Source organism: Sorex araneus, chromosome 3 (genome assembly GCF_027595985.1).
Source record: "Sorex araneus isolate mSorAra2 chromosome 3, mSorAra2.pri, whole genome shotgun sequence".
Lineage (NCBI taxonomy): Eukaryota > Metazoa > Chordata > Mammalia > Eulipotyphla > Soricidae > Sorex > Sorex araneus.
In genome coordinates, this window is record NC_073304.1 from 195,869,532 (window position 1) to 195,896,965 (window position 27,434).

The 27,434-nt window shown below is 52.8% G+C and overlaps 2 protein-coding genes across 3 annotated transcripts in view; both read left to right on the forward strand.

The window, feature by feature from the left end:
* The first annotated feature begins 504 nt into the window (after positions 1 to 504).
* On the forward strand, positions 505 to 19,090 carry LYRM9 (LYR motif containing 9). 2 transcript variants are annotated; one of them, XM_055131180.1, is made up of 4 exons: positions 505 to 604; positions 12,104 to 12,240; positions 15,005 to 15,097; positions 16,980 to 19,090. In XM_055131180.1, exons 2-4 carry the CDS (start codon positions 12,115 to 12,117, stop codon positions 16,995 to 16,997), a joined length of 237 nt encoding a protein of 78 aa, XP_054987155.1. In that variant the 5' UTR covers positions 505 to 604; positions 12,104 to 12,114; the 3' UTR covers positions 16,998 to 19,090. The 2 variants fall into 2 exon arrangements, with proteins under 2 accessions (XP_054987155.1, XP_054987154.1); XM_055131179.1 differs by lacking the exon at positions 505 to 604 and adding an exon at positions 7,252 to 7,313.
* A 421-nt stretch (positions 19,091 to 19,511) lies between these two features.
* The window catches only part of LOC101548562 (centrin-2-like), a 31,835-nt gene continuing 23,912 nt past the window's right edge, over positions 19,512 to 27,434 (forward strand). Inside the window, exon 1 of the mRNA XM_055132219.1 lies at positions 19,512 to 19,664. Within this exon, the coding sequence (XP_054988194.1) occupies positions 19,512 to 19,664 (153 nt within the window). The remainder of the gene's footprint in view (positions 19,665 to 27,434) is intronic.

The following is a 27,434-nucleotide window of genomic DNA, read 5'->3' on the forward strand; positions in this document are numbered from 1 at the left end:
ATTATTTCATTTTCAAAGAAAGCTGCCAGTAGTTCTGAGTTTAAATTCTGTATTCTTTCCCTCAATTATAATTATAGATGGGTCTGAAAGGAAGCAAGCCTATTACTGTCATATTTATTCTTTTGACAGGTGTTATGGGACTGTAATTTGATGAAATGACTCAAAACGCATATTTCCATCCAAATATAATTCCTGTCACCAACATGAGCGGTTTAGGAGAAGTCCTCCCGCACGCACGCCTTTTCACAGTTCTTGAACACCCCTAAGTGTCTGAGCAGCAAGGCACAGACAGGGATCTGGGGGAGAGCCTGTCTCAGGGGTGCGATGCAGCTCAAGGAAGAGTGGGCTGCTCAAGATAAAGAAACTTGTTGGGGGGGGCTGCTCGCTTTCCTCTCTGGGCGGGGTCGCGCCAGGAAAGGGGGCGCCTAGCAGGTGCTGCCTGTGGGGGTTCCCCGAGTGCCCCGCGCGGCTGGCAGAGGGCGCTGTGCGCGCAGCGGGCGGGGGCGACGCCGCGCGCGCGCGCGCGCCCGTCCCGGGGCGCAGGCGCACTCGTGGCCGCCGCGTCCGCCGCGCCCGGGACGGACGTTCCCCCGCGAGGAGGCGGGTGAGCGGCGCGGCGGCGGCCGGGGCGGGCACGCGTGCGGGGGCGCGAGGGCCGGGGCCGCCGGGGAAGGGGCCGCCGGGGAAGCGCCCGCGTGGGCCCCCGCGCTGCCGTTGCCGTTTCTCGCGGCAGCTCCGGAGCGCGGCCTCTGCGGGGCCTGTGCGGGGCCTGTGCGGGGCCCCCGGGCGGGACCCGGCGCGGGCGCGCGGGCCCGTGGGCCCGTCTGCTCCCGGGTCCGGTGGCTCCGGGTCCGAGCGCTGTTGGACTAGAGTGGAGTTTGCAGCCCTCACCAATGCCAGTTTACCACCGTTTACATTACTCACCGAAGAAACTCCAAGAAACCGTTTATTTATTTATTACTACTTCTTGGGGTATTGGGGGGGCCACCCCGGGGGTCATGGGGGGCTTACTCCTGACTCTGCGCAGGGATCGTTCCTTGCAGACTTGGGGGGAACGCGTGGGGTGCCCGCATGCCAGGCCTGTGCCCTACCTGCCTTACTATTGCTCCGGCCCCAGAATTCCGAGGGATCGTTCGTTCTCTGCTTTGGGATTTGTCTAATCTCAAGGGTTTCCTTCCCTTCAAGGTGGCTGTGTTTGCTTTCGGCGTTCAAGGGCTGTGTTGTAGCAGTTCTTCGTTTGTTTTTATTATAAAGAGATATTCCGCTGTATGCATGGGCCATGTTTTAGGCAATCACAGCTGACCTGGGTTCAATTTCCAGCACCCCATATGGTCTTGCTAGGAGCAACCCCTGAGCAGAGCCAGGAATAAGCCCTGATGTGACTCCAGAATAAAACAAAAATCAAATGACTACACATACACATATATTGGTACTTGAGCTCCACTCGGTGGTTCTGGGGGGCTACTCCGACTCTCTTGGGCATCTTTGAAACGGAAGGAATCAGAAGGTGCCTCTGGTCAGGAATTACAGGCAGAGTGTACACTCAGCCCCATGGACTATCTCTCTGGCCCATAAAAATGCTTAAAAATTCATTTTGGGGACTCTCTCAGGCTGTAAGGGGTCATGGGGCCCTCCAGGTGCAAGGGGCCACCAGGACCACCCAGTGGTGCTTCTGTCTCTTATCCCCCGAGTGCTAATTTGGTGGTGGTGGAGAGGTCAGGCTACTAATGGGAGCACTTCAGGGTGTGGGAGGATCCCTAGGTGGTGCTGGCTCCCCAGCCTTCCCCAGGGCTGATCTCCCTTCTCAGGTGTGTACCTGGACCTTCTTGAGGTGACCTACCTTCCTAGACTGTGGCCTCGGTTCTTGCCCTTCCTCCTTTGGATTCCTAACGGCCTGGTGGGTCCCTTTATCTCAGGTCTAATTAATTGCAGACTGCAGGCTGCTGTCTGCCTCATCAGCCAAATCAGTCTTAGACCTCAGATCCCAGATTTAATGTTCCTTTCTCAACCCCCTTGGCTTTCTCTACCCCCTCACTGTCCACCCTTACCCCCCAGCTTTCTCCTCGAATGGAAAGGCCCCAGGAGGTTTGAGCTGACAACTGTGAATGAAGTTCAGAGAGAGCCAAGGACTCGACCCAAAGACCTGAGTCTCAGAGGCAGAGGCAGGCTTTGTGGCCACAGGACAGTCAACTGTAGTTGTCACTGGTAAATGGGCATCGAGCACCACATGATGACGGGGTTTCTGTGGGTTTCTGTTCTGGCAGCTGTTCAAGGATGCCTGACATTAAATAGTGTCTGTCCTCTAGAAACTGGCAGTGAGCAAGGCTCACCAAGAGCCCGTTGTGGCAGGAGAGGGATTTGAACCTGGGCTGCCTGATCCCAAAGGCTGAGAACCAAACCTCTAGATGCAATGTATGTCTGTGATGCAGGAGATACAGGGAGGAGATCAGGGGATGAATTTGATGAGAGAAGACAGATTCCTGAAGGCTGTGGGATAGAGTACCCCACACAGGTTTAGGAGATGGGGAGTTGCAAGTGTGTTTTTTACAAGTTGTCTTGGGGTGGTATTGGGGGGTTGGTATTGGCTGGAAGGAGAGACTGAGCAAGTGTTTGGTACAAGACTAGGTGGGGCTGGAGCTATAGTATAGCGGGTAGGGTGCTTGCCTTGCAGGCACCCAACCTGGGTTCAATTCCTGGCACCACATAGAGTCCCCTAAGCCCCGCTGGGAGTGATCCGAAAACAAACAAGAAAACAAACCCCCTAAGACCCCAGTGTGACAAAGGAGCTTACAGTGGTTTAGTAACCAAGGATCTAGAGAGAGCAGGAAAAATGTAGCATGAGAAGAGGGTTTGGCTGCAGATGACATAAAGATTGGCAGCAGGTAGGGGACATGCTCGAATGCCCTACTCTTCTCCCAGACACATCCGTATGATTGACCTTAAAGCTTGGATTTTTTTTTTTTTTAAATTGAATCACAGTGAGAACAGTTTCAAAGTTGTTCATGGCAGGGTTTCAGTCATACAGTGTTCCAACACCCGTCCCTTCAAGTTTGGTTGGGGTTTTCGGGGGTTTGTTTTTTGTTTGTTTCAGGGGCCACATGTGGCAGTGCTCAGGGCTCACTCCTAGCTCTGCCCTCAGGGATCACTCCTGGCAGGGCTTTGGATATCTTTTTTTTTTTTTTTTTTTTGCTTTTTGGGTCACACCTGGCGATGCACAGGTGCACAGGGGTTAATCTTGGCTCATGCATTCAGGAATTACTCCTGGCGGTGCTCGGGAGACCATATAGGATGCTGGGAATCGAACCCCCGGGTCAGCCGCATTCGAGACAAATGCCCTACCTGCTGTGCTATCGCTCCAGCCCCAAGGGCTTTGGAGATCTTTTGGGATGCTGTGGCCATGCCAGCTTGGCCATGTGCAAGGCAAGTGCCCTAACCATGGCACCATCTCTCTCTCTTAGAGCTTATTGTGTGTGTCCTTAGTCACTAGGGCATCAGGCCAGGCACTGAAAGATGAGATCCGTCTTTGGAGGCCCATTTTGGCTGCAGCCTTGGGAGGAAGCGGAGAGGAGGCAGAGGGTCTTGGATTAATTCAGGATAGAGGATCTGAGGGCCTCCCCCGGCCTCGGAAGGATGATCCTCTTTTCTTTAAGAACTTGGCGGGCAGTCCTGGAATTGGAGCCAAAGTTTGCATTCCCTTTCCTCAACTCCCTAGTCGGGTCCCTGTGCGCACGTTGGCACCTCCTTCCCTCCGTGCCCACAGCTGTGGATGATCAGATGCAGCGCACACTTGGCGGGGTCTGTGCTTAGTGCTTGTTGGTCTTGGGCCAGGATACATTTCGTGATGGAGGGGATCTGAGGCGCCTTCTCTCTGGCGGCCCCTCTGAGAGTGGGGAGGCCTGGGTCTCTGGCATGGAGTTCCTCTCAGAGAGTCGGAGCATAGCAGGAAAGGCCGGAAGTAGATGGGCAGGAGAGGACACCAAAGACTCTGCAGGGGCATCACCTTCTGGCAGCAGAGGACATACTTGGGTGCCCAGGTCCTCAGACAGAGCTGTTTCTCTGGGACGGAGGTTTAGTTTTGAAGTCATTCAGCCAGCAGGCATTTGTGGAGGAGGCCACAGCGTTCCCACATGTTGGTGGGTACGAGGGAGCTGGGATGGAGGGGTGTGTGCGTGCAGAGAAGCTGGGTCTGCAGGGGGAGCAGGAAAGGTTGAAAGGCACAGGCCCTTCCTGCTCACGGGTATACCGGAGGCAAACCTAGAGGAGAGGGGCCAGGCCTGTGTGGGTAGGAGGGAAGAGGAGGACTTAGCCAGAACATTATTTTAGGAGCTCACAGTATGGTAGAAGCCTGGAGAACAGGGCAGGTGACAGGACCCACAAGGACAGCCCCAAGGAGAGAGGCGCATCAGGGCACACCACTGTGGGGACAAGAGTTTATTTTCATCCTCTTTGCAGTGCAGTGTTCAAGGCCATTCCCGGAAGTGGGGAGCAAGAACTTGGCTTGGGTCTCATTTTCTCCTTGTGGCTACAAGGGATGGAGGGGTGGGTGCTGATGAAGAATGAGTGCTGTTAAGGACTGGAGGAGTGGGTGCTGATGAAGGGGGAGGGACGGGTGCTGATGAGGGCAGGTGGAGGGGTGGGTGCTGATGAGGGAAGGTGGAGGGATGGGTGCTGATGAGGGATGGAGGGGTGGGTGCTGAGGAGGGATGGAGGCGGGATAGGTGCTGATGAGTCTCAGCAGGCTTAGCCCTAGGGGAAAAAAATTATCCCCTGGGACTAGCGATGTGACAGTACAGCGCATGCCTCGGATGCATGAGCACAACACACAGAGAAAATCATCCCTTACAAAGATTTGGAGGTATAGAAGGGCTGCCAGACAGGACCCAGAAGTCCACTACAAGTCAAGGAGAAGTCCATTCGTGGGCTGGAGCTGAGATTCTAGGCTGTCGGTTTCTGGGGCCAAGCTTTCTGGGTGAGATTCCTGATTTGGTACCAGCTCTATGACCCAGGACTAATTCCCTATCTTTTTTTGGTCTCTGTTGCTTCATAAAAGAAGAGCATAATGCTATTCTCTGTGTGAGGGTTATTTTGAGAGTTAGAATTAGTTAATTCATGTATATTTTTAAGAATAGTGCCTGTCACATGAGAAGTATTCATTAAAGTAACGGTAATAATAATTAGAAGTGAAGGTGATGAAGAAAGGAGCTATAGATGGGGCATCCCTGGGCCTGGCAGGTGAAGAGGGAATGGGGGAGGGATTTGGGTAAGATCAGAAGCTTAGGAATTGCCAGCTTCGGGAGTTTAAGGCTTGCAGGTGGGAAAGCTGTGTAGGGATTGCTTTTTCTGAAATAACCTTTTTACGGGGAAATTTTTCAAAATATGTAGAAGTTGAAATAACAGTGTGGTATCTACACTTTGTACTTGCCAGCTGAACAGACATGAAAGTTTTGCCATGCTCTTTTAATTCTTTTGATCTTTTTTTGTTCTGGGAGCCACACCTGACAAAGCTTAGCACTTGCTTACTCCTGGCAGGGACCATATGTGATGCTGGAGATGGAAACCCAGTTGGCAAACGACCATGCCACTGCATTGTTGTACTGACCCCTGTTTGTTTTATCTTGCTCATTCGATCTCTTCCTTTTCATGTTCTTTGTTGAACCACTTGCAAGTGGATTGCAGGTATGATGCCATATTGTCTCCAAATCAGTCTAGTGTCCCCCTGTCCTACCAATTGCCATGGTCCCCTCATTTATGTGATTTTTACCTGTGGATCCTTTGGAATGTCTTTAGGGACTGAGGCCTGTGTGGTCCCTCATTGAGAAATGCTATTCTAAATGTTTCCATTCATGTCTCTTAAGAAAGGGCATTCTTAGAACCACAACATGGTTACAGACCTAAAACGAAAAAAAAACGATAGTTGCTAACTCACAGCATCGTATAATGTCCAACTTTGGGGCTGTTTTAGGCTGGGGATTAAGGTGGCACAATCTGGTTGCCCTGGAAGGGGTTTGAGATCTGGGAGAGAGAGATCCTTTCAGTAATCCAGCTAAGAGAGGATGAAGCTTCAGCCAGAGTCATGTGGGGTAAGGAGGGCTATTTGAAGAGCCTGTGGGCCTTCCACTGAGCGCGGTGGCAGGGTGATAGGTCAGCAAGGGCTCCCCAGGAGAGCTGCCAGATGTCAGAACGGAGTGTTGAAGGATTGGAGGCTTTGCAGGAAGCAGATAGAAGAAACATAAGCAGGAGCAGAAAAATTTGCTCAACATGTGACTTTTAAGTAAATACCAGCCGTGATGGTTGAGATTGTGTCAATTTGATTGGGCATTGGGATGCCCAGGTATTTAGCCAGCCATTATTCTAGATATGTTTGTGAGGATGTTTGGATTTACATTAGCCTTTTTTTTTTTTTTGGAGGGGGTTATTTCTAGCAGCTCTAAGGGACCAGGGATCAAACTTAGGGCTCCTTCATGCAGAGCGTGTACACTAGCCTTTCAAACCATTGCCCTGGCCCTATATTCATTTTTTCCCTTATTTATGCTTTTGGACTTTAGGGCCACACCTAATGGTACTTAGGACCTGCTCTTGGCTCTGTCATCAGGGAACATATGCCGTACCCAGTATCAAATTGGGGTTGGCCCCGGGTTGGCCCCATGCAAGGCAAGTGCCTTACCCCCTATACTGTCTCTTCAGTCCCTGACATCAACTTTTTATTTTTATTTATTTATTTATTTATTTATTTATTTATTTGTTTATTTTTTGCTTTTTGGGTCACACCTGGCGATGCACAGGGGTCACTCCTGGTTCTACACTCAGGAATTACTCCTGGCGGCGCTCAGGGGACCATATGGGATGCTGGGTTTCGAACCCGGGTCGGCCGTGTGCAAGGCAAACGCCCTACCCGCTGTGCTATCACTCCAGCCCTGACATCAACTTTTAAAATCCGGAGACTGAGTAGAGCAGGTTGTTCTGCTGTACTGGGGCTGGACCTCATCTAGGGACTTGAAAAAAATTACTAACTCTCCTCCAAATAAGAGATTTTGTCCAATGGATTTTTAGTGGAACATTGGCTCTTCCTGATTCAATAGTAGCGGATTTGAAAGGAATCAGAAGAGAGAGAGAGAGAGAGAGAGAGAGAGAGAGAGAGAGAGAGAGAGAGAGGAGAGAGAGGAGAGAGAGACCGTCCATCCCCATCCTATTGCTTCTCTCTCTGGAAAACCCTAACCCCCATACTGTATTCTTTCACAGTGCGGGGACTGTGACACATGGATAGGACCGGGCCATGGTGAGTGCCACTAGAATTCAGTTTGCCTGACTCAAAGGTGAGTGGAGGAAGATATGATGAAGTGTGAATAGGGCCTAGAACAAGAGGGGCCTTGGAAGCCCGAGAAGGATTGTGGCTTTTAGTTTGGAGGTCTCTGCTTTCCAGACGTCCGTTCCACTCCCATGATTTTAGTCATAGCCTCATTTTAAGTGCTAACTTATTTGCTTGATAATTTAAAATATGGGCTGGAGCGATAGCACAGTGAGTAGGGTGTTTGCCTTGCATGCGGCCGACCCGGGTTCAATTCCTCCGTCCCTCTCAGAGAGCCCAGCAATCTACTGAGAGTATCCTGCCCACACGGTGGAGCCTGACAAGCTACCCGTGGCGTATTCAATATGCCAAAAACAGTAACAACAAGTCTCACAATGGAGACATTACTGGTGCCCACTCGAGCAAATCAATGACCAGCGGGATGACAGTGCTACAGTGCAGTGCTATCACCTTGCATTGTCATTATATTTTTTAAATTTTATTTAAAAACTTTTAAAACCATTCTTTTTTTTTTTTTTTTGCTTTTTTTTGTCACACCCAGCGTTGCTCAGGGGTTACTCCTGGCTCTGCACTCAGGAATTACTCCTGGCGGTGCTTGGGGGACCATATGGGATTCTGATTGAACCCAGGTCAGCCACGCTCAAGGCAAATGCTCTGTCCGCTGTGCTATCACTCTGGCCCCAAACCATTCATTTTTTTTTTAAGCCACAGTACCTATGAAATGACAGGACTTCCCCCTTTGTCACCCATGACAATAAAGCTTAACATCATTACAATGAAAAGATATTTGTTTCCATACTTTTGGAAACGATTTCAGGGGGCTGGAGCTATAGTACAGCGGCTAGGGCGTTTGCCTTGACCTGGGTTCAATCCCCAGCATCCTATATGGTCCTCCGAGCACCGCCAGGAGTAATTCCTGAGTGTGCAGAGCCTGGAGTAACCTCTGTGCATTGCCGGGTGTGACCAAAAAAGCCAAAAAAAAAAAAAAAAAGATTTCAGGCATTGGCCCCACACGGGGGAGAGTTGTGAGTGATGGGAGAAAGAGGGACCAGAGGAGTCCGGTAGGGATGTGCTAGACTGAGATTCGTTTTGGAAAGATTTACTCTGGGTACTGAGTGGAGAGTAGTTTGGACCTGAGGACCCTGCAGTGGCGATTCCCATAAGTGGTGATGGTGGGGGGGAGGGGGAAGTGGGGGGTCTGCAGTGAGCATGTGCAGTTGCCATAGGCGGGAGCAGTTGTGAGGGACACTCAGAGGCAGAATTTGATAGGACAGAGAAGCACCCGGCGTGGGGCTTGGGGAGGGAGGAGTCTGGGTGGGCCCTGCCACAGTTTTGCTGTGGTTGCTGCGGAAGATGGAAATTCGGAAGATGGAAGTTCGGAAGATGGAAGTTCGGAGGCCAGCTCGGGGGAGGCTGAGCCAAGTCCAAAGGGCAGGCTGCATGAGTCAGGCATTCCTCGGGCCACCGGCTCCGACTGCCAGTTCAGCAGTGATGCATTGAGGTTCATTGTCCCTTAAATAATAGCAAACCCACACTTTAAATTAAATTAAAACATTTTTAGTTGAGCTCTTTTGAGTGGACCCACACATGCAGTCTCTGCCAGTTATTACTGAGAATGACTAAGTATTATAATTGAGCCGAAAATAATCTCCCGCCCATACTTTCTGGGTTGGTTTCTAAGTATTGCTTGGGTTTTTAAGCAATGAAACAAAGTTGTGCTCTTTCCAAATGTTAATTTTGAAGGCGGCAGATGGTAGCCATCTGTTCCGGGACTAGCATTTTACAATATTTGATTAGCACTTTATATAGTTTGGGTAAGCTTGCCAGTGGAGTCCGCCCGTCAGGTTGGGGGCTTGGGTGCTGTGTCCTCTACAGTGCCCCTTAAAGGTCTTTGTACTGTTGGAGGCAGAGCCCCTCTGTTTGCTGGGCAGAGGCCGGTCTCTGATTGGTGCATTAACAGGTACTGCTTTAGGGCACTGAAGGAGCTTGGCCATTTCCACGCTTCCTTAGAGCTGTAGCCATTGGGGCGTGGTGGGAGATGTTTGGGTGATTGGGTTCCCTCTGTTAGGACTCTTGGTTGCCAGTGACAAGACCACACCCAAAAGCAGGGATAAAGGGCCCAGATCCCTGATAGCGCCAGGAGCAGGCTGCCTGCAGGTGAGTTTCCTTCCAGTTTCAAGGAGTTTCTCCGGACTCGGTTTCAGCTCTGCTTTTGACTGTCTTGGCTTCAGCTTCAGGCTTCAAGAGGATTGGTGATGACTTTTCTGACTGAGATCAAGTCTTCCTAGCATCAAATCTAGAACAAAAGATCCGTGTCCGTTCCTGTCACTCTCCCAGAGGTGCTGAGGTTCGCTCCGATGGGATTGGCTTGCATCACCTGCCTGAAGGGGGAAGGGTGCTAATTGGAGGAAGAAGGGCTCTGATTGAGGAAAGAAGGACTCTGATTGGAGGAAGAGGGGCACTGATTGAGGGAAGGGGGACTCTGATTGGTCAAAGCCCTTTCAGACTTTGTGGACCGAGACAGGATTGGCCAGCAGCAAAACCCCCAGCACTGTACTGGGAACTGAGACTGTTTCTTCTAAAGAAGGACCTGGGGGTAAGGGTGGCTACCCACCTCCACTGCCCTCCCCTGCCCCGCACCCCCCAAGCTCTCTACCCCACCCCCCACCATTAGCACCTCAAAGTGCTAATGAGAGCTCCAAGTTCCTGCAGGAGCTGGCAAATTTAGCTGGAGATGAGACATTTATTGTTGCCAGGAAGATCAAGTACTGGAAATGGAATGAAGGAGCTTCTAAACTCAGCGTCTTAATAAGTTTCCTTACTTAGTCTCAGGGCCTCTGATAGGTTTAGTATTCCAGATCCCTTCTCTTCATTTTACTTTAGGACTGAGGGCAGCCATTTCCTCCAGTTTTATTTTTGAGGGGGCCACACCAGGCAGTGCTCAGGGCTGTCTGTGAGCTCAGAGATCACTCCTGACAGGCTCTGGGAGATCATATGGGATCCTGAGGATCCTTCTGGGGTTCTTTCCTCCTCCTCCTCCTCCTTCTTCCTCTTCTTCCTCCTCTTCTTCCTCCTCCTCCTCCTCCTCCTCCTCCTCCTCCTCCTCCTCCTCCTCCTCCTCCTCCTCCTCCTCCTCCTCCTCCTCCTCTTCTTCTTCTTCTTCTTCTTCTTCTTCTTCTTCTTCTTCTTCTTCTTCTTCTTCTTCTTCTTCTTCTTCTTCTTCTTCTTCTTCTTCTTCTTCTTCTTCTTTCTCCTCCTCCTCCTCCTCCTCCTCCTCCTCCTCCTCCTCCTCCTCCTCCTCCTCCTCCTCCTCCTCCTCCTCCTCCTCCTCCTCCTCCTCCTCCTCCTCTTCTTCTTCTTCTTCTTCTTCTTCTTCTTCTTCTTCTTCTTCTTCTTCTTCTTCTTCTTCTTCTTCTTCTTCTTCTTCTTCTTCTTCTTCTTCTTCTTCTTCTTCTTCTTCTTCTTCTTCTTCTTCTTCTTCTTCTTCTTCTTCTTCTTCTTCTTTCTCCTCCTCCTCCTCCTCCTCCTCCTCCTCCTCCTCCTCCTCCTTCTCCTTCTTCTTCCTCCTCTTCCTCCTCCTCCTCCTCCTCTTCTTCTTCTTCTTTTTGTGGTGGCGGGGTGGTGGGTTCCATCCGGTGATGCACAGGGCTTACTCTTGGCTCTGTACTCAGGAATTACTCCTGGTGGTACTGGGGAGCCATATGGGATGCCAGGGGTGGAACCTGTGTTGACCACGTGCAAGGCCAGTGCCCTACTGGCTGTACTCTCTCTCCAGGCCTTTGAGCACCTTCGTTTGGAGCACTTTGAGCCGTGTTCTTGCTCAGCACTCAGGGCGCAAGGTGCTGGGGCCTGGACTGGGCTCTGCAGGCCTGGTAGCCAGTGAATCCCTGGCAGAGTGGAAGGCGCTGTCCCTGGCCCATGAACAGGGCTCTGCGAAGGCAGCGGCATTGAGCTCGACCTGGCAAGAAGGACAGGAGTCACTCCAACATGGCAGAGAGGAAGGGCGCTGCTCCCTGAGGGGACCTGCTTGCTAGTGTCGGGATCTGAGGCTACCTTGGACGCTGTTTCCAGAGTCCCCCAAGCGTCAGTGTGGTGGAGAGAGGAGAGGATGGCTGGAGGCAGGGCACCGGGTGAAGTGCTGGGGTCTGGGTCCAGGCAGGCGGCAGGGATTTGTGGGCCATTTGTTTTAATGATTCCCAGATTTACTGGCCCACTATCCCCTTTCAACTTTCTCTTTCCCCTGCTACCCCCACAAATCAACCCCCTCATGGTTTTGGGGTCTAGTACCTGTACCTGGCTCTGTGCTGGGGGCTACTCCCAGCTCTGCACCCTCAGGGGTTTACAGGGGATCAGAACCCCATAGATCCTGCCAGATACTGCATTTCCAACCAGCTCCAGGGCAAGGTTGCTGCTGCTGCGGGCCCAGGGCCCCTTTGTGGGTAGCGAGCTCAGACCTCCAGGCTCTCCATTGGGTTTCTTCTCGATTGCAGCGCAGGGTCTTCCTGCTTCACACCCCTTCTCTTCCTGCCCGTGATGCCTCTGGACCCGCTCCCCAGATGGTCTCTAGAGAAAGATGCCAGGACGAGTCTGCGCGTTTGGGCCTCACATGCCCGCTCTGGCCTTCGACTTCTACAGCCCCAAAGGCCCCCCTTTGAGCCCAGGGTCTGCGTTCGTATGGCCCGAGGGAGAGCTGGCCTCCCTGTGCTCTCTTACGCCTGCTCCTCAGAGGGCTGGAGCCCACGAGCCAGGGCTGAGTCGTGGCCCGGCAGCAAGGAATTAACGCTCTCTCTTTTCCAGAACTCTGGCCGATGGCCCCGCTGCCAGGGGCCGAGCTGGTCCAGACGCCGCTACAGCTCTACCGATACCTGCTGCGCTGTTGCCGGCGGCTGCCGACCAAGGGCATCCAGGAGCATTACAGACATGCCATCAGACAGGTGAGCCGCAGGGGCTGTGCTGGGGTGGGAGCTCTCGCAGAGGTGCTGTCACGGGGCTGCGTTCCCGGCAGGCGGCAGGGATGGGTCTTTTTTTTTTTCTTTTTGGGTCACACCCAGCAATGCACAGGGGTCACTCCTGGCTCATGCACTCAGGAATCACCCCTGGTGGTGCTCAGGGGACCATATGGGATGCTGGGATTTGAACCCGGGTCGGCCGCTTGCAAGGCAAACGCCCTACCCGCTGTGCTATCACTCCAGCCCCCCGGCAGGGATGATCTTTAGGGTACAAGGGAAGCAGTTAGGTAAGAGGCACCAGGAACCAGGGCTGAGCAGCCCAGACCCTCCTCCCGGTGTCTGTTGAGGAAGAAGGGCCCAGCTCCATGCCAGGGCTGGAAAGGCAATCAACTGGATAGTTAAAATAGATCCCGGGACTTGGCCTCATTTTGACCGGCATTCCCACTACCAGTGCACAGTCTGGATTTAATCTGGAGAAAGCATCGCCCAGATGGAGGGGTTGTCCACCACATACAGCCGGCCTGGCCTCAGCCCCCCGGGCCAGTGTCGTGACCAGCAGACAGAGGCCGCAGAGCTGCCTGGTTGGGAAGCACACTGGAGAGAAGTGGCCAACCGCCAGGTGCAGTACGTGAGCTTGGATGGGATCCTGAAAGGTTCTCAATGCCCAAAAGAAAGAAAGAGAAAGAGTAATCAGAGAAAGAAAAAAAGTGCCTGCCACAGAGGCAGGCTGGGGTGGGGAAGGTGGTGGCGGGAGGGAAACTGGGGACATTGGTGGTGGAAAATGTACACTGGGGGAAGCGAGGAGTATTGAAACGTTGTATGACTGAAACCCCCAAATGAACAACATTGTAACTGTGTATCTCACAGTGATTTACTTAAAAAATTCAGATGGGCCAGAAAAAAAAAATCGGAGTTCATTAAGTGACATTACTGGGGATATTCATGAAATTGGGATATGGGCTGTAAGTTCGTGGTATTGTCGTGGACCTGGGAGAGCTCAGAGAGCCATGCTTTGCCTGCAGGGTACGGGGGGGGGGTCAGGGGGGCTGGGGGATGAGGGGGTGAGACTCTCATCCCTGGCATGATTCTGGGAGCAGCACTGTGCCCTGGGAGTGGCCCCTTAGCATTGCCAGGTTGGACCCTAAAACACACGAAAAAGAAAGTATTGTATCAGTGTTTCATTTTCTGGCTGTGGTCTGTCACCATGTGTAAAATGCCCCTTTTGTCGGGCAGTACACACTGGGGCGATTGTGGAGGAAGGGCAGGATGCCCACACCTTTCAACTGCTCCCCAAAATTGTCTCCAGGCACAGAAAGCGAGAATGACACAGCACTTTTGCAAAATGCTAACAGCTAATGATTCTGGTAGGGAATTCTTGTGCGTGTGTGTATGTGTGCTCGGGGATGCTCAGGGCCGTGTCCTGGCTCTCCACTCAGGGATCACTCCTGGCGGTGCCAGGGAAACATACAGGTTTCAGGGATCGAACCAGGCGCGACCATGTGCAAGGCAAGTGCCTTCACCCCTGTACTATCTGGCCTCCTAGGGAAGTTTCTTTTTTTTTAATGTTGTTTTTGAAACCTTTCTGGAGGTTAAAAATGATTCCCAAGTCCAAAATTTAAAAGTAAAATGAATACAACTATCATGTAGAATGTGAAACAATAGAGATAGTACCAAAGGGCTTTGGAGAAGGTGGCAGTTAGTTCCTTGGTGTGTGTGTGGGGGGGAAGGCGTGGCAAGGGGGGCTTCCTGGGGTGATGGTTTGCAGCACTCCTAAGGACAAGTTGGAGTCTGTGTGGAGCAAGAGTGACGGGGCACAGATGCTGCAGCACTGACCCTGAACCTCACACATTGCTTCTCGGGGCAGACATCGGGTGATGCTGGGAGTCGAACCCAGGTCAGCCACGTGCAAGGCAGTTGCCCCACCTGCTGTACTATTGCTCCACTCCTCCTTTCATTGCTTGCTTTGCAGCAGAGCCAAGAGAAGCCTGTCCCAAGAAGCTGTGCAGACATGTCACCTAGTGAAAACAGCACCCTGCCCTGGGAGAGAGGCAGTGGATAAAGGCGTTTGTTACTGCCCGATACACCCCAGGGCTCAGCTTGACTTTAGGGAAATTTGGAAAGTTTTTTTTTTTTCTTCAGGAACTCTGCTGGCAGGGGTATGGGCTGGGCAGTTGAGTAGACTAGGGTTCGGATGTTGGCAACTGCTTAGTGCCATGCTGGGTCTCAGGGGCTTCTTATTTTCGCCCTTCCAGGTAGGCTTGTCATCACAGTCCTGGAGGGGTTAGGAGCGATGCTGAGTTTGCAGCACTGGGCCAGGGGCCTGAGAGATAGTACAGTGGGTAGGGCACTTGCCCTGCATGTAACAAACCTGGGTTCTACCTCCAGCATCCCATCTGCCCCCCTGAGCATCTCTGGAATGGTCCCAAGACAAAAAAATTAAAATAAAGTTCTGGCTGGTGTGTGCCTGGCCCTCAATCTGTGCTCTGAAGCTGCCACTGCCATGAATTTCACTTAGAGTCATTTTTTTCTTTCTTTTTTTTCTGGTGGTGGGGGGGTGTCACACACACCCAGCGATGCTCAGAGGTTCCTCCTGGCTCTGCACTCAGGAATTACTCCTGGCAGTGCTTGGGGGAACATATGGGATGCCAAGGATTGAACCCTGGTCGGCCGTGTGTAAGGAAAACGCGTTCCCCGCTGTACTATTGCTCCGGCCCCCCCGAGTCATTTCTTTTAACGCTCAACTCTCCAGAGTTTCCGAGTTCATTCAGATGAAGACAGCCCTGAGAGAATCCAACAGATTATTAAAAGAGCCATTGAAGATGCTGACTGGATCCTGAACAAAGTAAGTGCGGGTGGACCGGGGATGTAGCTCAGCAGCGGAGCACTTGCCTCCGTTATGTTTGGCCCTGGGTTTGGCTGCCTGTGTCACAAAACAAAATCTGGACAAAAACAACCACCACCACCTCTCCAGACACTAAGTGCTTGCCTAGGCTGTAGCCAGCTAGTGTCCATTGGGGTATTGGTGGTTGTAAGCTCTGTGACCACTAGGGGTCACTGCTGTCCTGCTGTTGAGGTGGAGCAGTGCCGGCCCGGGCCAAAGGGTGATGCTTACCTGGTTGTCTTAGTTTTCTGCAAGGAGGCGTCCCTGTCCTCAGTCCCAAGGGGATTTATTCCATTGAGGAGTCTTTGGTCCATATCCCAGCTTGGGGAGTGTAATTTCCCTCTTTCACAGTATCACTGTCATCCCGTTTGTCGATTTACTCGAGCGGGCACCGGTAATGTCTCTGTTCCTCCCAGCCCTGAGATTTTAGCAGCCTCTCCTTACTCATCTTTCCCAACGAATTGAGGCTCTTTTAGGGTCAGGGGAATGAGACCCATTATTGTTACTGTTTTTGGCATATCGAATACACCACGGGTAGCTTGCCAGGCTCTGCCCGCATTCATATTCTAAGCACATTAAAGAATTTTTAAACAAAGTAATATTCTTAAGCATGGCACTATTGGCTAAAAAGCAAGCTACAAACTGTGGCAAAAACAACCTCTGAAAAGTCTAAGTGAGGGGCTGGGGCGTGGGAGGTGTCCCCAGTGGTAAAGTACACAGTTTGTGTTTAAGGGCCTGGTTCCGATCCTGCACTACAAAGGCAGAGCCCCAGCAAGGTGAGTGCTGCGGCCTGCCATGCGTGACTCAACATGGGAAACCTCACCCGGCCCGGACACGGACAGGATGGACAGATTGATAGCTCTTTCTCGATTCCGTGGGTGGTGGTGCATGGCCGTTCTTAGTTGGTGGAGCGATTTATCTGGTTAATTCCGATTTCCCTCTTTAATTTTTTTAAATTTGGGGGCAGCTTTCTTCTTCTGCATTCTCTTGAAGAAGCAGCTTTTGGACTTTTATTTATTATTTGTTTGTTTGTTTGTTTGTTTGTTTTGGTCCATGCCCTGCTCTGCTCAGGGCTTACTCCTGACTCTGTACTCAGGGATCAGTCCTGGTGAGGTTGATGTGGGGTGCTGAGGATTGAACCCGGGTTGGCCACATGCAAGGCCACTGCTCTGTCTGCTGTACTATGGCTCCAGCCCTCTCTCTATTTTGAACAAAACTATTTTACTCAAAAAAAAAAAAATGGAAAGAAAAGAATTCCCTAAAGACCAATTTTGTCTGTTGACCCTGACTCTGCAGAGAATGAACCGAGTCGGGCAGCGGGTCAGAAGGGCTGGCCCCGGGCTGGCAGAGGCTCAGGGGCAGGGCAAGGGGGCGGTTCACAGTGAGGAGGGGGACTGCGGGAACATTCAGGTGTCTGTTCCAGTTGAGGCAGGGAGAGCCAGGCCTGTGACGACTGGCTGCTGCTTACCCGCTTGCTCTGGTATCCAAGAAGCCCAGAGACTCGGAGATGGCTCGCTGCCCCGCCGACACTCGAGTCTCCAGATGTGGGGTCCGGGCCACTTCTTGCTGGACTCCATGGCTCCTGAGGGTCCTTGCCCACCCGAGGATTTTTGCGTCTCTTTAAACAAATTTTGAGTTACTGATTAAAGGTATGGTGAGAGGGGCTCAGGGGCCAGCTAGATCCGACTGCCTAGTTCCTGTGACTGGGTTCCCCCGACTCCAGGCGCTCCCTCCAGGAGGCACCCAAGGCCTCAAAGCCCTGGTTCCCCGTCACTGATTCCCTGTCCTTCCTCCATGTTGACCCTCACCCTCACCTTCGCTCTCTGATCTTGGTATCTTGCAGTATAAAAAGCAGAACTGAGCCGCTCCACCAGAGCCCGGCGCCGGGTGGAAGACTCTGAGGTTGTGAGACCCTCTTCTGGATCCGGACAGGAGCCGCACTATTGGTTTGGGGGTTCCTAGGGAAGAGTGAGGTGAGGGCAAGGCTGCCTCCTGCCCCGCCGACCTCTCCTCCCCTCACTCACACCAGACCCCTTCCCCCATTCCCATCAGACCACCAGGCCTCTCCTCCCCCACCGTGGTGCCCCCACACCCCGAGTCCTTCATGTGGCTCTTCCTGCTGATCCAGTGTGGGGAGAATGTTTTTACTTTGCTCTGAAGAGGGATGCGGTGTTCAGACCTGGAGCGGCTGTTCCCAGATGTGCAGAGGACCGGGCACATCTTGGCTGGCTTCTCGAGGCTGTGGGTCCCGTGGCCCTCCCTGCACTCTCTGTCCGAGCCTGATCAAGGAAGGAAGAGTGAAAGATGGATCACGGTCGGCGCGGCAGTGTGGCAGGGGGCTTCCTGCAAGCCCTCCGATGGGATTCAGGAAGACGGAGTTAAAGAACTTGGCGTATGTGGTGCCGTACCCCAAGGAGACCCCTGGGCCGAGGGGCTCTGTGCACCCCTTACCACTCTCACTCTCACCCTCCTCACTTTGGCACCTCGTCCCGCCCTAGCTGCGGCTCCAAGAACTTGCTGTCTGTCCTGACGGGCCCCTCCCTCTTTGTCACCCCCTTGGAAGGAAAGGACAGTGCTCGAGGTCAGAATGTCATTTCGGTCACAGAAGCCTGTCATCCACGGAGAAAGAGAAGGTTGAGTCTCATGCCAGTTCCACAGCAGATGCCCTTGGGTTTCTCGCCTTGTCTCTCCTGCCTGCCGTCTCCCATCTCACAGGGGAGCAGAGAGGGGCCTGCCTCAGAGGACTGTGGTGAGGAGTCACAGTGAGGAGGGAAACTGAGGAAGCATTCAAGTATCTGTTCCGGTGGAGGAAGGGCCTCGAGAAGTGCCTCCTCAGAAGCCCCCGTGGGAGCCTGTGCCAGGGGCACGGCTGACACCTGGGGCTTGAGAGTTCCAGGACTCCCGAGTCTCCAAACAGCACAGGCTGGGGAGCTAAAGGGGAGCAGTGGACGGGGCCAAAAGGAAGGGAAAGGGCAAGCCCAGAGCCCTGGTGAGAGTGAGGAAAGCAGCCGTGCGGGGGACCCCCAACGTCCACCCCACAGCTGGCACATCAGGCCTTCTGTGTTATGACTGAACATATTGGTGTCCATGGGTACCCCTGGTGGGTCACACTGGAATGTGGTTTAATACAGCCCGAGGCACCAGTGTCCATGTGCTACAGGGACACAGCCACGTCGGTACCCTAACAGATACTTTTGGCCCACCAGGAGGCATGTGCAGCCACTGGAGAAAGCTCTGGATCTTTTCCAGCACCTACTTGCTCCCTGCAGGCATTGCTCCTACTGTGTGCTGCCGTCACTCTAGGTGTTGAGTGTGACACATAGTCACGCCAGGGATTGGGGAGCAAGATGAGGCCCAGGTAGGCCTCACAGAGCCCCCCGTGGCCTTATGGGTCAGGCGCACGGTCTCATGTGGTCTCATGTGAGCCTCGTGGGCCCACGTCTGAAGCCTCCCCCTCTGCACCTCACTGTGTGGTGCCTCCGAGAGCTGCAGGGGATGCCTGGATCAGAGGAGGAAGGGAGCCTGAGTCCCAGCAGGTGAGGCGTGAGAGAAGGCTGGCCAGGGCTGCGGGCAGTCAGGGCCCTGCCCTTGGCTGGCTTCTAGAGGCCGTGGCTCCCCACACCCTCCATTCGGTCAGAACTTGATCTAGAAAGGAACGAAATCTGTCTTCTTGCTTTCTGCGTGGCCCCACAAACGTGTCCACCCAACAGACGGTCTCTCCCTCTCCCTGCGCTCTGCCTTCTCTCTGCAGGTGCCCACAGCTGCCCTTTCCTGCTGGCCCAGGAGGATGCAGAAATCCTGGGTTTTGCCGGACCATCTTTGGAATCTTCACATAAATCTCCCACACTTATGTAATTGTTATTCCCCCCTCCTTTTCATCTATCCAATGGTAATTTGTTTGTTCAACCAGCTGAATAAACAAGGGGAAGGGGATTTTCCCCCCTCTCTAGATTGTCTGGTGATTGTTTCTTGCCTAAATATTGTGTGTGTGTGTGTGTGTGTGTGTGTGTGTGTGTGTGTGTGTTGGGATGGGAATGCATCAACATTTTTTTTTGGCTTTTAGGGTCATACTTGGTGATGCTTAGGGGTTACTGCTGGTTCTGCACTCAGGAATTACTCCTGGCAGTGCTCAGAGGAGCATATGGGGTGCTGGGGATCAAACCTGGATTGAACCTGGGTCAGCCACATGCAAGGCAAAAGCCCTCCGTGCTGTGATCGGTCCTGCTTCAGGGAACGCATCATCTTGCCCCTGAGACTGGGGATCAGAGTTAGAGCTCCAGATCAGTTTGTGATTGACTTGGAGGTGAGTGGCCTCCCTTAGACTTCTCCAGGAAGTCTGTCTAAAGGAAGAGAGAGGATTTCCCCTGAAGCGAAGATGATCAAATACCGAAATCCAAACTTCCTCTCCGCCTCCTGCATCAGCCTGGCTAGTTTGCCCGTGTCGCTGCCTTCCGGGAGCACAGCGTGCAAGCAGGCGAGCCCAACAAACCACCTTTGTGAGCGGCAGGCAGAAACCAGGCAGGGTCATGTGAGGGACATGCCTCGTCCACAATGGGACGGGTGGTGGAGTTCAAAGAAAAGCCCAGAGCTTCGAGAAATGTGCTCGAGAGGCTAAAAACAACTTTGTGGGAGGCCACAGGGCCACCCCAGGAGGGCACATAGTTTCAACACAAAATAATAAACAAGCGAAAAGATTGGGGTTGGAGCCAGTTGGAGGAATCTGGTCCTGAGCTGCTCATGGCGGGCCACAACCGCCTCTCAGCCTCTGAGGCAGGGACCACACAGTAGGGTGATGGGTTTGGGGCACCCTGGACTGCACACAGGCCGGGTACAGTCAGGCAGGGGGACCATATGCATTGCTGGGGGCGGAGGTGAAACCTGGGTCACCCATTTGCAGGGCAGGCGCCTCCCCCTGTACTGTCTCCCGGCCTGAGTCTTTAGAGCTGGGAGGGAAGGGGACGCTCGCCGGGCCCCTGCTGTGTGTTGGGCTGGGCAGGTGATAAGGACACAGAGGTGAGTGGGTGCTTCCTGGGTGTTGGTCCCATGCGCCACCCTCACCCCACTGGCTCCCGGCACAGCACCTGGCACCGAGTAGGAGGGTCCCAGACCTTGACTCCGAGAATGGCAATAGTGCTCCCTGCCTCCTCTGCAGCCTGCTTTCTGATGGGGAGAGAAGCCAGGCCTTGGGAGGGGGAAATCATTTTCCTTTGGCCCTTCTGAGTTCATGGCAGAGACAGTCCTGTAATAAGACAGATGGACAGGAGGGAGACAAGCAAACAAAAGTGAAATAACACATAAACTCTAAATATATACATATGTATGATATGTATGCATATGTCATTTATAGGTCTTCTAGGGAGAATGAGTAACTCACAGAACAGCCTACAGTGCTCCTGAAGATGACATCAGTTGAAAACAAGGCTGTGAGGGAGAGGTGGCCCGGGAGGCCGGTGTCTTGGCTTTGTTCCGCACACCTTGCTTGTGGCTTCTGTGATAGGGAGAAGGAGAGTTGGTCACCCCCCTGGTTTGGTCCAGTCACCCCCACCTTCGATCCCATAGTGTTTGCCGGTCCCACGGGGGCTGAATCTGCTGGGGAGGGCTGTGGGGTCCCATAGGGGGACCCCAAGATCTGGTATTTAGAAAAGCTTCGTTCAGGCTCAGGTTGCTTCATAGCGCCAGCCGGCCCCTACCTCACCTCCTACGTTTTGGGGGCAGGGCTGGCTCTGCTAACTGGAACCTTCCCCTGTCATGGGGGAGGTGGCTCAAGCCGGAGCAGTGTGAGGGCTCGGAGCCTCTGACTTGGCCCGCCAGCCTCTGTCCCTATCCATGGTAATGAGAAGCAGGCGCCCATACCCAGTGGCTGTGTGGGTTTTTCTGTGCCCACCCTGCAGCCCTCCCTCTAGCCCTGCCTATGAGGTTTTACTCGGCACCCTCAGGTCGCCCAGTACCTGACCTGTCCCTTTGTGCCCATTTGCCCTCGCTTCTCCTGTCTTCGAGTCCCTTCTCGTCCCACTGGTTTCCCAGGAGGACGCTGTTTTCTCCGTCGAGACTGGGCCAAGGCGTTGCCTCTTCTTTAAGATGCTCTTTGCTTCTTCCCCTGGCACTGCCTCCCTCCCTGCCTCTGACCTAAGACTGAAATAATACTTGCCTCCTTATTCCACTTAGACCCTGGTCCCAGGGGAGCCCAGATTCCAGGAAAGGGGGATTTTCCTTGTGTGTCGCTCCTGACCACACAGCTGGGAATAGCCCCTGAGTACCGTCAGGTGTGCCGCACCAAAAAAATAAAAACCCTGCTGGACGGGAGTTAGTGGTCACCTTTGGGGACCTTCCACCCCACCCGACTGAGCTGGCAGTGTGAGTGTTGTGAAAAAGAGAGCAATGTTTTGAGTTAGTCTTCGGGAACTTTCTTAAGACTGACTCAGTGCTTGGGGTCACTCCTGGAGTTGCCTCAGGATAACTGTTGCCAGATATTGAACCCTGACCCCCATATGCTGCAGCCCCCCAAGGAGGGACAATTGGGAAGCAGAAAGGACACACACTACAAATGTTTCCCTGGACTGGAGAGACAGCATGGGGCATACGGCACTTTGCTTGCATGCTGCTCCTGGCCACAAAGCTGGGAATAGCCCCTGAGTACCACCAGGTGTGCCCCAGCAAAAACCAAAAACCCCACTGAGGCTGGAAAGATAGTAGACCAGGAAAGGCACTTGCCTTGCATGCAACCATCCCTGTGTGAGAGGTGGTTCTGGACCCTGTGGTAGCAGTTCCATGAGTCTGTAACGCATTCACATCCACAGTGCACCCAGAAGACAACTTAGTGGGTGAGCTTGTTCCTTGCTCTCTTTCTTTCTCTTTCTCTTCCTCTTCTTTCTTTCTCTTCTTTCTTTCTCTTTCTCTTTCTCTTTCTCTTCTTTCTTTCTCTTTGTCTTTCTTTCTTTCTTTCTTTCTTTCTTTCTTTCTTTCTTTCTTTCTTTCTTTCTTTCTTTCTTTCTTTCTTTCTTTCTTTCTCTCTCTCTCTCTCTCTCTCTCTCTCTCTCTCTCTCTTTCTTTCTTTCTTTCTTTCTTTCTTTCTTTCTTTCTTTCTTTCTTTCTTTCTTTCTTTCTTTCTTTCTTTCTTTCTTTCTTTCTCTCTTTCTTACTTTTGGTTTTTGGGTCATACCCAGCGATGCTCAGGCTTAATTCTGGCTCTGTGCTCAGGGCTCACTCCTGGCAGTGCTCAGGGGACCATATGGGGATCTAATCTGGTCAGTCACATGCAAGGCAAGTGCCCTACATGCTGTACTATCACTCCAGTCTGTGGATGAGGTTTTTTAAATGATCGACCATCATTCCTTGATTTTGACCCCCTTATGTCTTAGCTTCCTCCATGATTAGGGGCAGGTCAGTCAGCCTCCATTTTCATCCTCAGGACCAGAATGAAGGATGCGCACTGGCGCTTTGGAAGATGCCACAGTCTGAGTTTTACAGGGCAGACAGGTAATCAGGCAGAAGGATGACAGTGCTCTGGAATGATTTTTTTAAATAAGTTACCTGTTTATAAGACAGTGAGCCTTTACTTACCACCAGAGAGTAAAGCTCTAATTGCTTTCCTTCCTGTTTCCTCAGACAAGCAGGTGTTATTCTGAATAACCCTACTTTGCAGCAGAGAGACTTAAAGGCCCAGAGAGGTAAGGTGGTTTTCCCAGGGTCACACAGCAGGTGAAGGTGAGACTGGGATTGAATTTAAAAAGCAGGTCTTTTCTCCCTCCTCCGGGCTCTGCGTCTGTTCATTCAGCTGCGTCCCCTTCTCAGCTCCACGGAGGGTTCTCCCTGCTGAACAGAATGAGACCTCCACATTGACTTCCACACCTGGCGCCCAACATGGCCGTCGGATTCACGGAAAAAGGGTCCCGTGTACTTTTGCAAAAAACGCAGCTGAAGCTTACTTCGTTAAAGACACTACATGATTTTCAACAACTGCTTGGGCATATTACATGGCTCAGCCCCTATCTGAAACTTACCAAAGGAGACCTTATGCCCCTTTATGACCTTTTGCGCGGTGATGCTGACCCTTCTTCCCCTCGGAGTCTGACACCAGCAGCCTGAGAATCCCTAGTTCTCATAGAAAAAGCGATTGAAGGTCAAAAAAATAAATAAATAAATAATAAAAAACAGAGTCCTTGGGGCCAGGGAGATCACACAGGAGTCAGGCCACATGCTTTGCAATCACAGGACCCTAGTTCCATCCATGGCACCACATGGCCCCCTAAGGACCACGGGGTGTAGCTCTGAAAGCCCCCGAACACCCAGGGCGTGAGCAGCACTACATCCTTATGCCCTCCCACTGAGCCACCGGGCCCCATCGACTGAGTGCCTCTGGGAGTGACCCACCAGGCCCCCCGATACTATTTGTGAGGACCCCCACAACCAACCAACCAGCGCCGCTCCATTTCAGTGTGTTGCTCTGTGGAGCTCATTAAGGTCCCTCTGGTTGCTCCGTCTCGCCCCTCCAGCACCCTCTGTCTCCCTCTCTCCCAGCTCAGCCTCGAGCTGGCCTCTCCCTAGGCAGAGGGGAGGCAGTAGTCCCCGGATCCCATGGCAGGAGCTGCGGGGCCTCCTGGTGAGAGGGCAGGATGGGCTTCACTCAGGGACTGAGAGTTTCCTGCACTCAGAGAGCTGCAGCTCCCCCCGGCCCCTCCCCCCCAGCCTCTGTAGGCATTTCCGGACCTGGGTTTCCTGTTCCCAGGCTGCTGAAATGCAGGCCGAGTTTCTGCTCTCCACGCCCACCTGTCTCGGGCTGATACTGAGCCTGGGTCAGGGGGAACCTAGTCCCTGAATGTCATCTAGTAGCTGTGAAAAGTGAGGCCCTGGAGAGGGACAAAAACCTGGTGGCAGCTCTGGTGTCCTTGTTCTTGGAGCTCCCTGGCCATGAAGAAGGCCGAGACTGACCGTCATCCAAGGGACTTCCCCAGCAGTGAGTCTGTTCCTTCCTCCACCCCCTGGTCTGGTCTGAAACAGCCCATCCTGGGGCACAGAAGCAGCAAGAGTGTCTGTGGTGCACAGTGAGGAAGGTGGGGATGGAGGTTTGGGATGGGGGCTGCGGCTCACCCCGGAACTATATTCCCACGCCTGTCTCCAAGTCTGTCTCATCACTGGAAAACCAGGGGATCCTAGGGGAGGGTGCAGAGGCGGAAGGCGGCATTGAGCCCCTGTTGTGGTTTCTGTGTTGGGCACTTTCTGTGTTCACTGGATGGCATGTATGGAGCCCTGGGCCAGGATTCCTGCTGAAGAGTGGAAGCAAGGCTCAGAAAGGTTAAAGGATGGGAGATGGGAGCCCAGCACAGCCCGGCATCAAAGCCTGAGCCAGCCGCCTCGCCTCTGCCACTGAGACAGTCAGCAGGGGGCCACTTTTGGTTACCCCGGGGACTCACTGCATGTACCCTTGGTTGTATTAGGCCCCGTGGTGGCCGTTCATTCCTAGGATTTTTTTTTTCTTTTTGGGTCACACCCGGCAGTGCACAGGGGTTATTCCTGGTTCATGCACTCAGGAATTACTCCTGGCGGTGCTCAGGAGACCATATGGGATGCTGGGAATCGAACCCGGGTTGGCAAACACCCTACCCGCTGTGCTATCACTCCAGCCCCAACATTCCTAGGATTCTGATTTTGCTTCCTTTCGTTGCCTGTGGTAGCTTCATCTTTAAAAACCATGCTGCAAGATGACTTCATTTTACTGTAATAAAACTGAAACCTAGGGACCAGAGCGATAGTACAGCGGGGAGGGCGTTTGCCTTGCAGGCATTCGACCCAGGTTTGATCCTGGCACCCCATATGGTCCCCCAAACACTGCCAGGAGTACTTTCTTTTTTTTTTTTTTCTTTTTGGGTCACACCTGGCGATGCACAGGGGTTACTCCTGGCTCTGCACTCAGGAACCACTCCTGGCGGTGCTCAGGGGACCATATGGGATGCTGGGAATTGAACCCGGGTCGGCCGCGTGCAAGGCAAACGCCCTACCAGCTGTGCTATTGCTCCAGCCCCTAGGAGTACTTTCTGAGTGCAGAGTCAGGAGTAACCCCTGAGCATTGCCAGGTATGACCCAAAAAGAAAAAAAAAAAAGAAAAAACAACCTGAGGCCTAGAGCGATTCATGTGTTTGAAACTGCACAGCTGAGCGTCAAGGCTGGACAAACCCTGGGCCAGCCCAGGTCAGCAGCCTGTTTTCCCACCTGGGTATCACACAGCCTCCAAAGTCAAAGGGCTCTTGAAGGGATGAGCATCATAAATGTGCTTTAACAGCAAGAAAAATGCCTATGGTAGAAGGCTTCTTGAGAAAATGTCATTACCAAGTGGAAGGTGCCTTTGCTTGTCAGAAATTGGCAGATAAACTTGCCCCTGTAGAGCACAGAGGCTGGGGACAGAGCCTCCAGGCGGGAGCAGTGCAAGGAAGCTATGCATGGGTTTTTTTTCTTTCATTTCCCCAAAGTTTGCAATTTGTCTTTAATGGAAAATAAAAATCTTAAAACAGCGACAGCAAGAACAGTCACCCTATGGGCCAGAGAGGTAGAACAGGGGTTAAGGTATGCGCTTTGCATGCTGCAGACCCCAGTTCCATCCCAGCGCTGCACATGGTCCCCTGAGCACCACCAGGAGTGACCCCTGAGCACTCCTGACAAGTGGAAATGAGGCTCAGAGAGGTTAAAAGATGGAAGATTGAGGCCCAGCACAGTCCCCAAAGGTGGGTGTAAGCCCCTTTGGAATCCTAAACAGAACATCCGCCCTGGCAGAGAAGCATTGAAGCCTCGTCTGGTAGGGGAGCAGAGGGAGGCTCGGGGGCCACACACCCTTTTTTCCCTCCAGAGTGAGGCTGTCCCCGCTTCCACTGGCATCTGACCCTGTTAGAGTGCTTTTGTGGGTATAGCCTGGGCAGGGCCCCGGGGCTTGCTCTGCATCCCCTCAGGTCCTGTCATCTTTGCCCCCCCCCCCAGGACAGAAGCAGTCCTCTGTGAGGTAAGAAAGTTCTCAGGCCAGGAGGACGAGGCGGAGGGCGCATGACCTGACCCTGAAGCCTGGATTCCCAGCTTCCTTCTTGAGCCAAAGGGGTGACATCAGCTTGTGATTAGGACACCCAAATGCAAAGGGGCCTCCTTCTTGGAGTAGGTGACCCTCAGGGGGAGCAGAGAGCTTCAGCTCAGAGCCCCTGGGCCTGTGGGGTTTGAGTATGGGCTGTTCCATGTCTCATCCTTCTGTTGTTGTCGTGAGTCATCTATCCTGACATGACCCTCACCGCCAAGACTGACGGTACTACAGGTCCGCCCAATCTTCCTGCAGCCTCACACTGACCCTGCAGGCCCTTTGATGCCAGCTGTGACCTGCCTCTGGCCTCCGTCCCAGGAATCCCCCCACCCCAAGCCCTCCTCAGCCACAGCTGCATCCTATCACCTGTCTGCAAGGGCCCAGGACTTCCGGCTCCAGTCCCAGTCTCGTTCAAGCTATTCTCCAACCTTATGCGTCCAGCCTCTTGCCCTTCCTGAGGGCTCTGCTCAAATGCAGACTCCTTTTCTGTGCTTTGTTTTTATTTTGGGGGTGGAAGGGACACATCTGCTGTGCTTGGGGGTTGCTCCTGCAGGCTTGGGGGGCCATGGAGTGCCAGGGATCAGATCCAAGCCTCTTGCAGGAGGCTTAGCCTCTTAGCCCGCCAAGCTCTCTGGCCCCCCAAAGGCTTTCACCACTCGCCAAGGCAATACTGGTCTCTCCTGGAAATCAGCCCCCTTGAGAGTATGTCTTCCTGCTCTCCAACATCCAGTTCTTTCTTATGCAATTGGCCTGTGACCAACATGGGCTATGAGAGGGCATGGTGGCAGGTGAGTGCTCTTATAAACGTGATGTCAAACGTATGGGTCAAAAATATTGGCCTTTGGTGCTGGAGAGATAGCACAACAGGTAGGGCATTTGCCTTGCATGCAGCTGACCTGGGTTCGATTCCCAGCATCCCATATGGTCCCCCGAGCACTGTCAGGAGGAATTCCTAAGTGCATGAGCCAGGAGTAACCCCTGTGTATTGCTGTGACCCAAAAAGAAAAAAATGGCATTTATCTCTTTGTTATGGTGTTCTTAGTAAATTTTTGTTTTCTCAGTTGAAGATGACAACATCAATACACAGAACACAAGACCTCCAGTTATTAGCAGACTATTACTAATTGAATTTTGAGGGAGTCAAAGTTGTATAAAAATTAAATTTTTTTTCGACGGGTCTTACCCAGAAGTGCTCAGGCTATGCCTAGTTTAGTGCTGGGGTCCTGGCAGAGATCAGGGAACCAA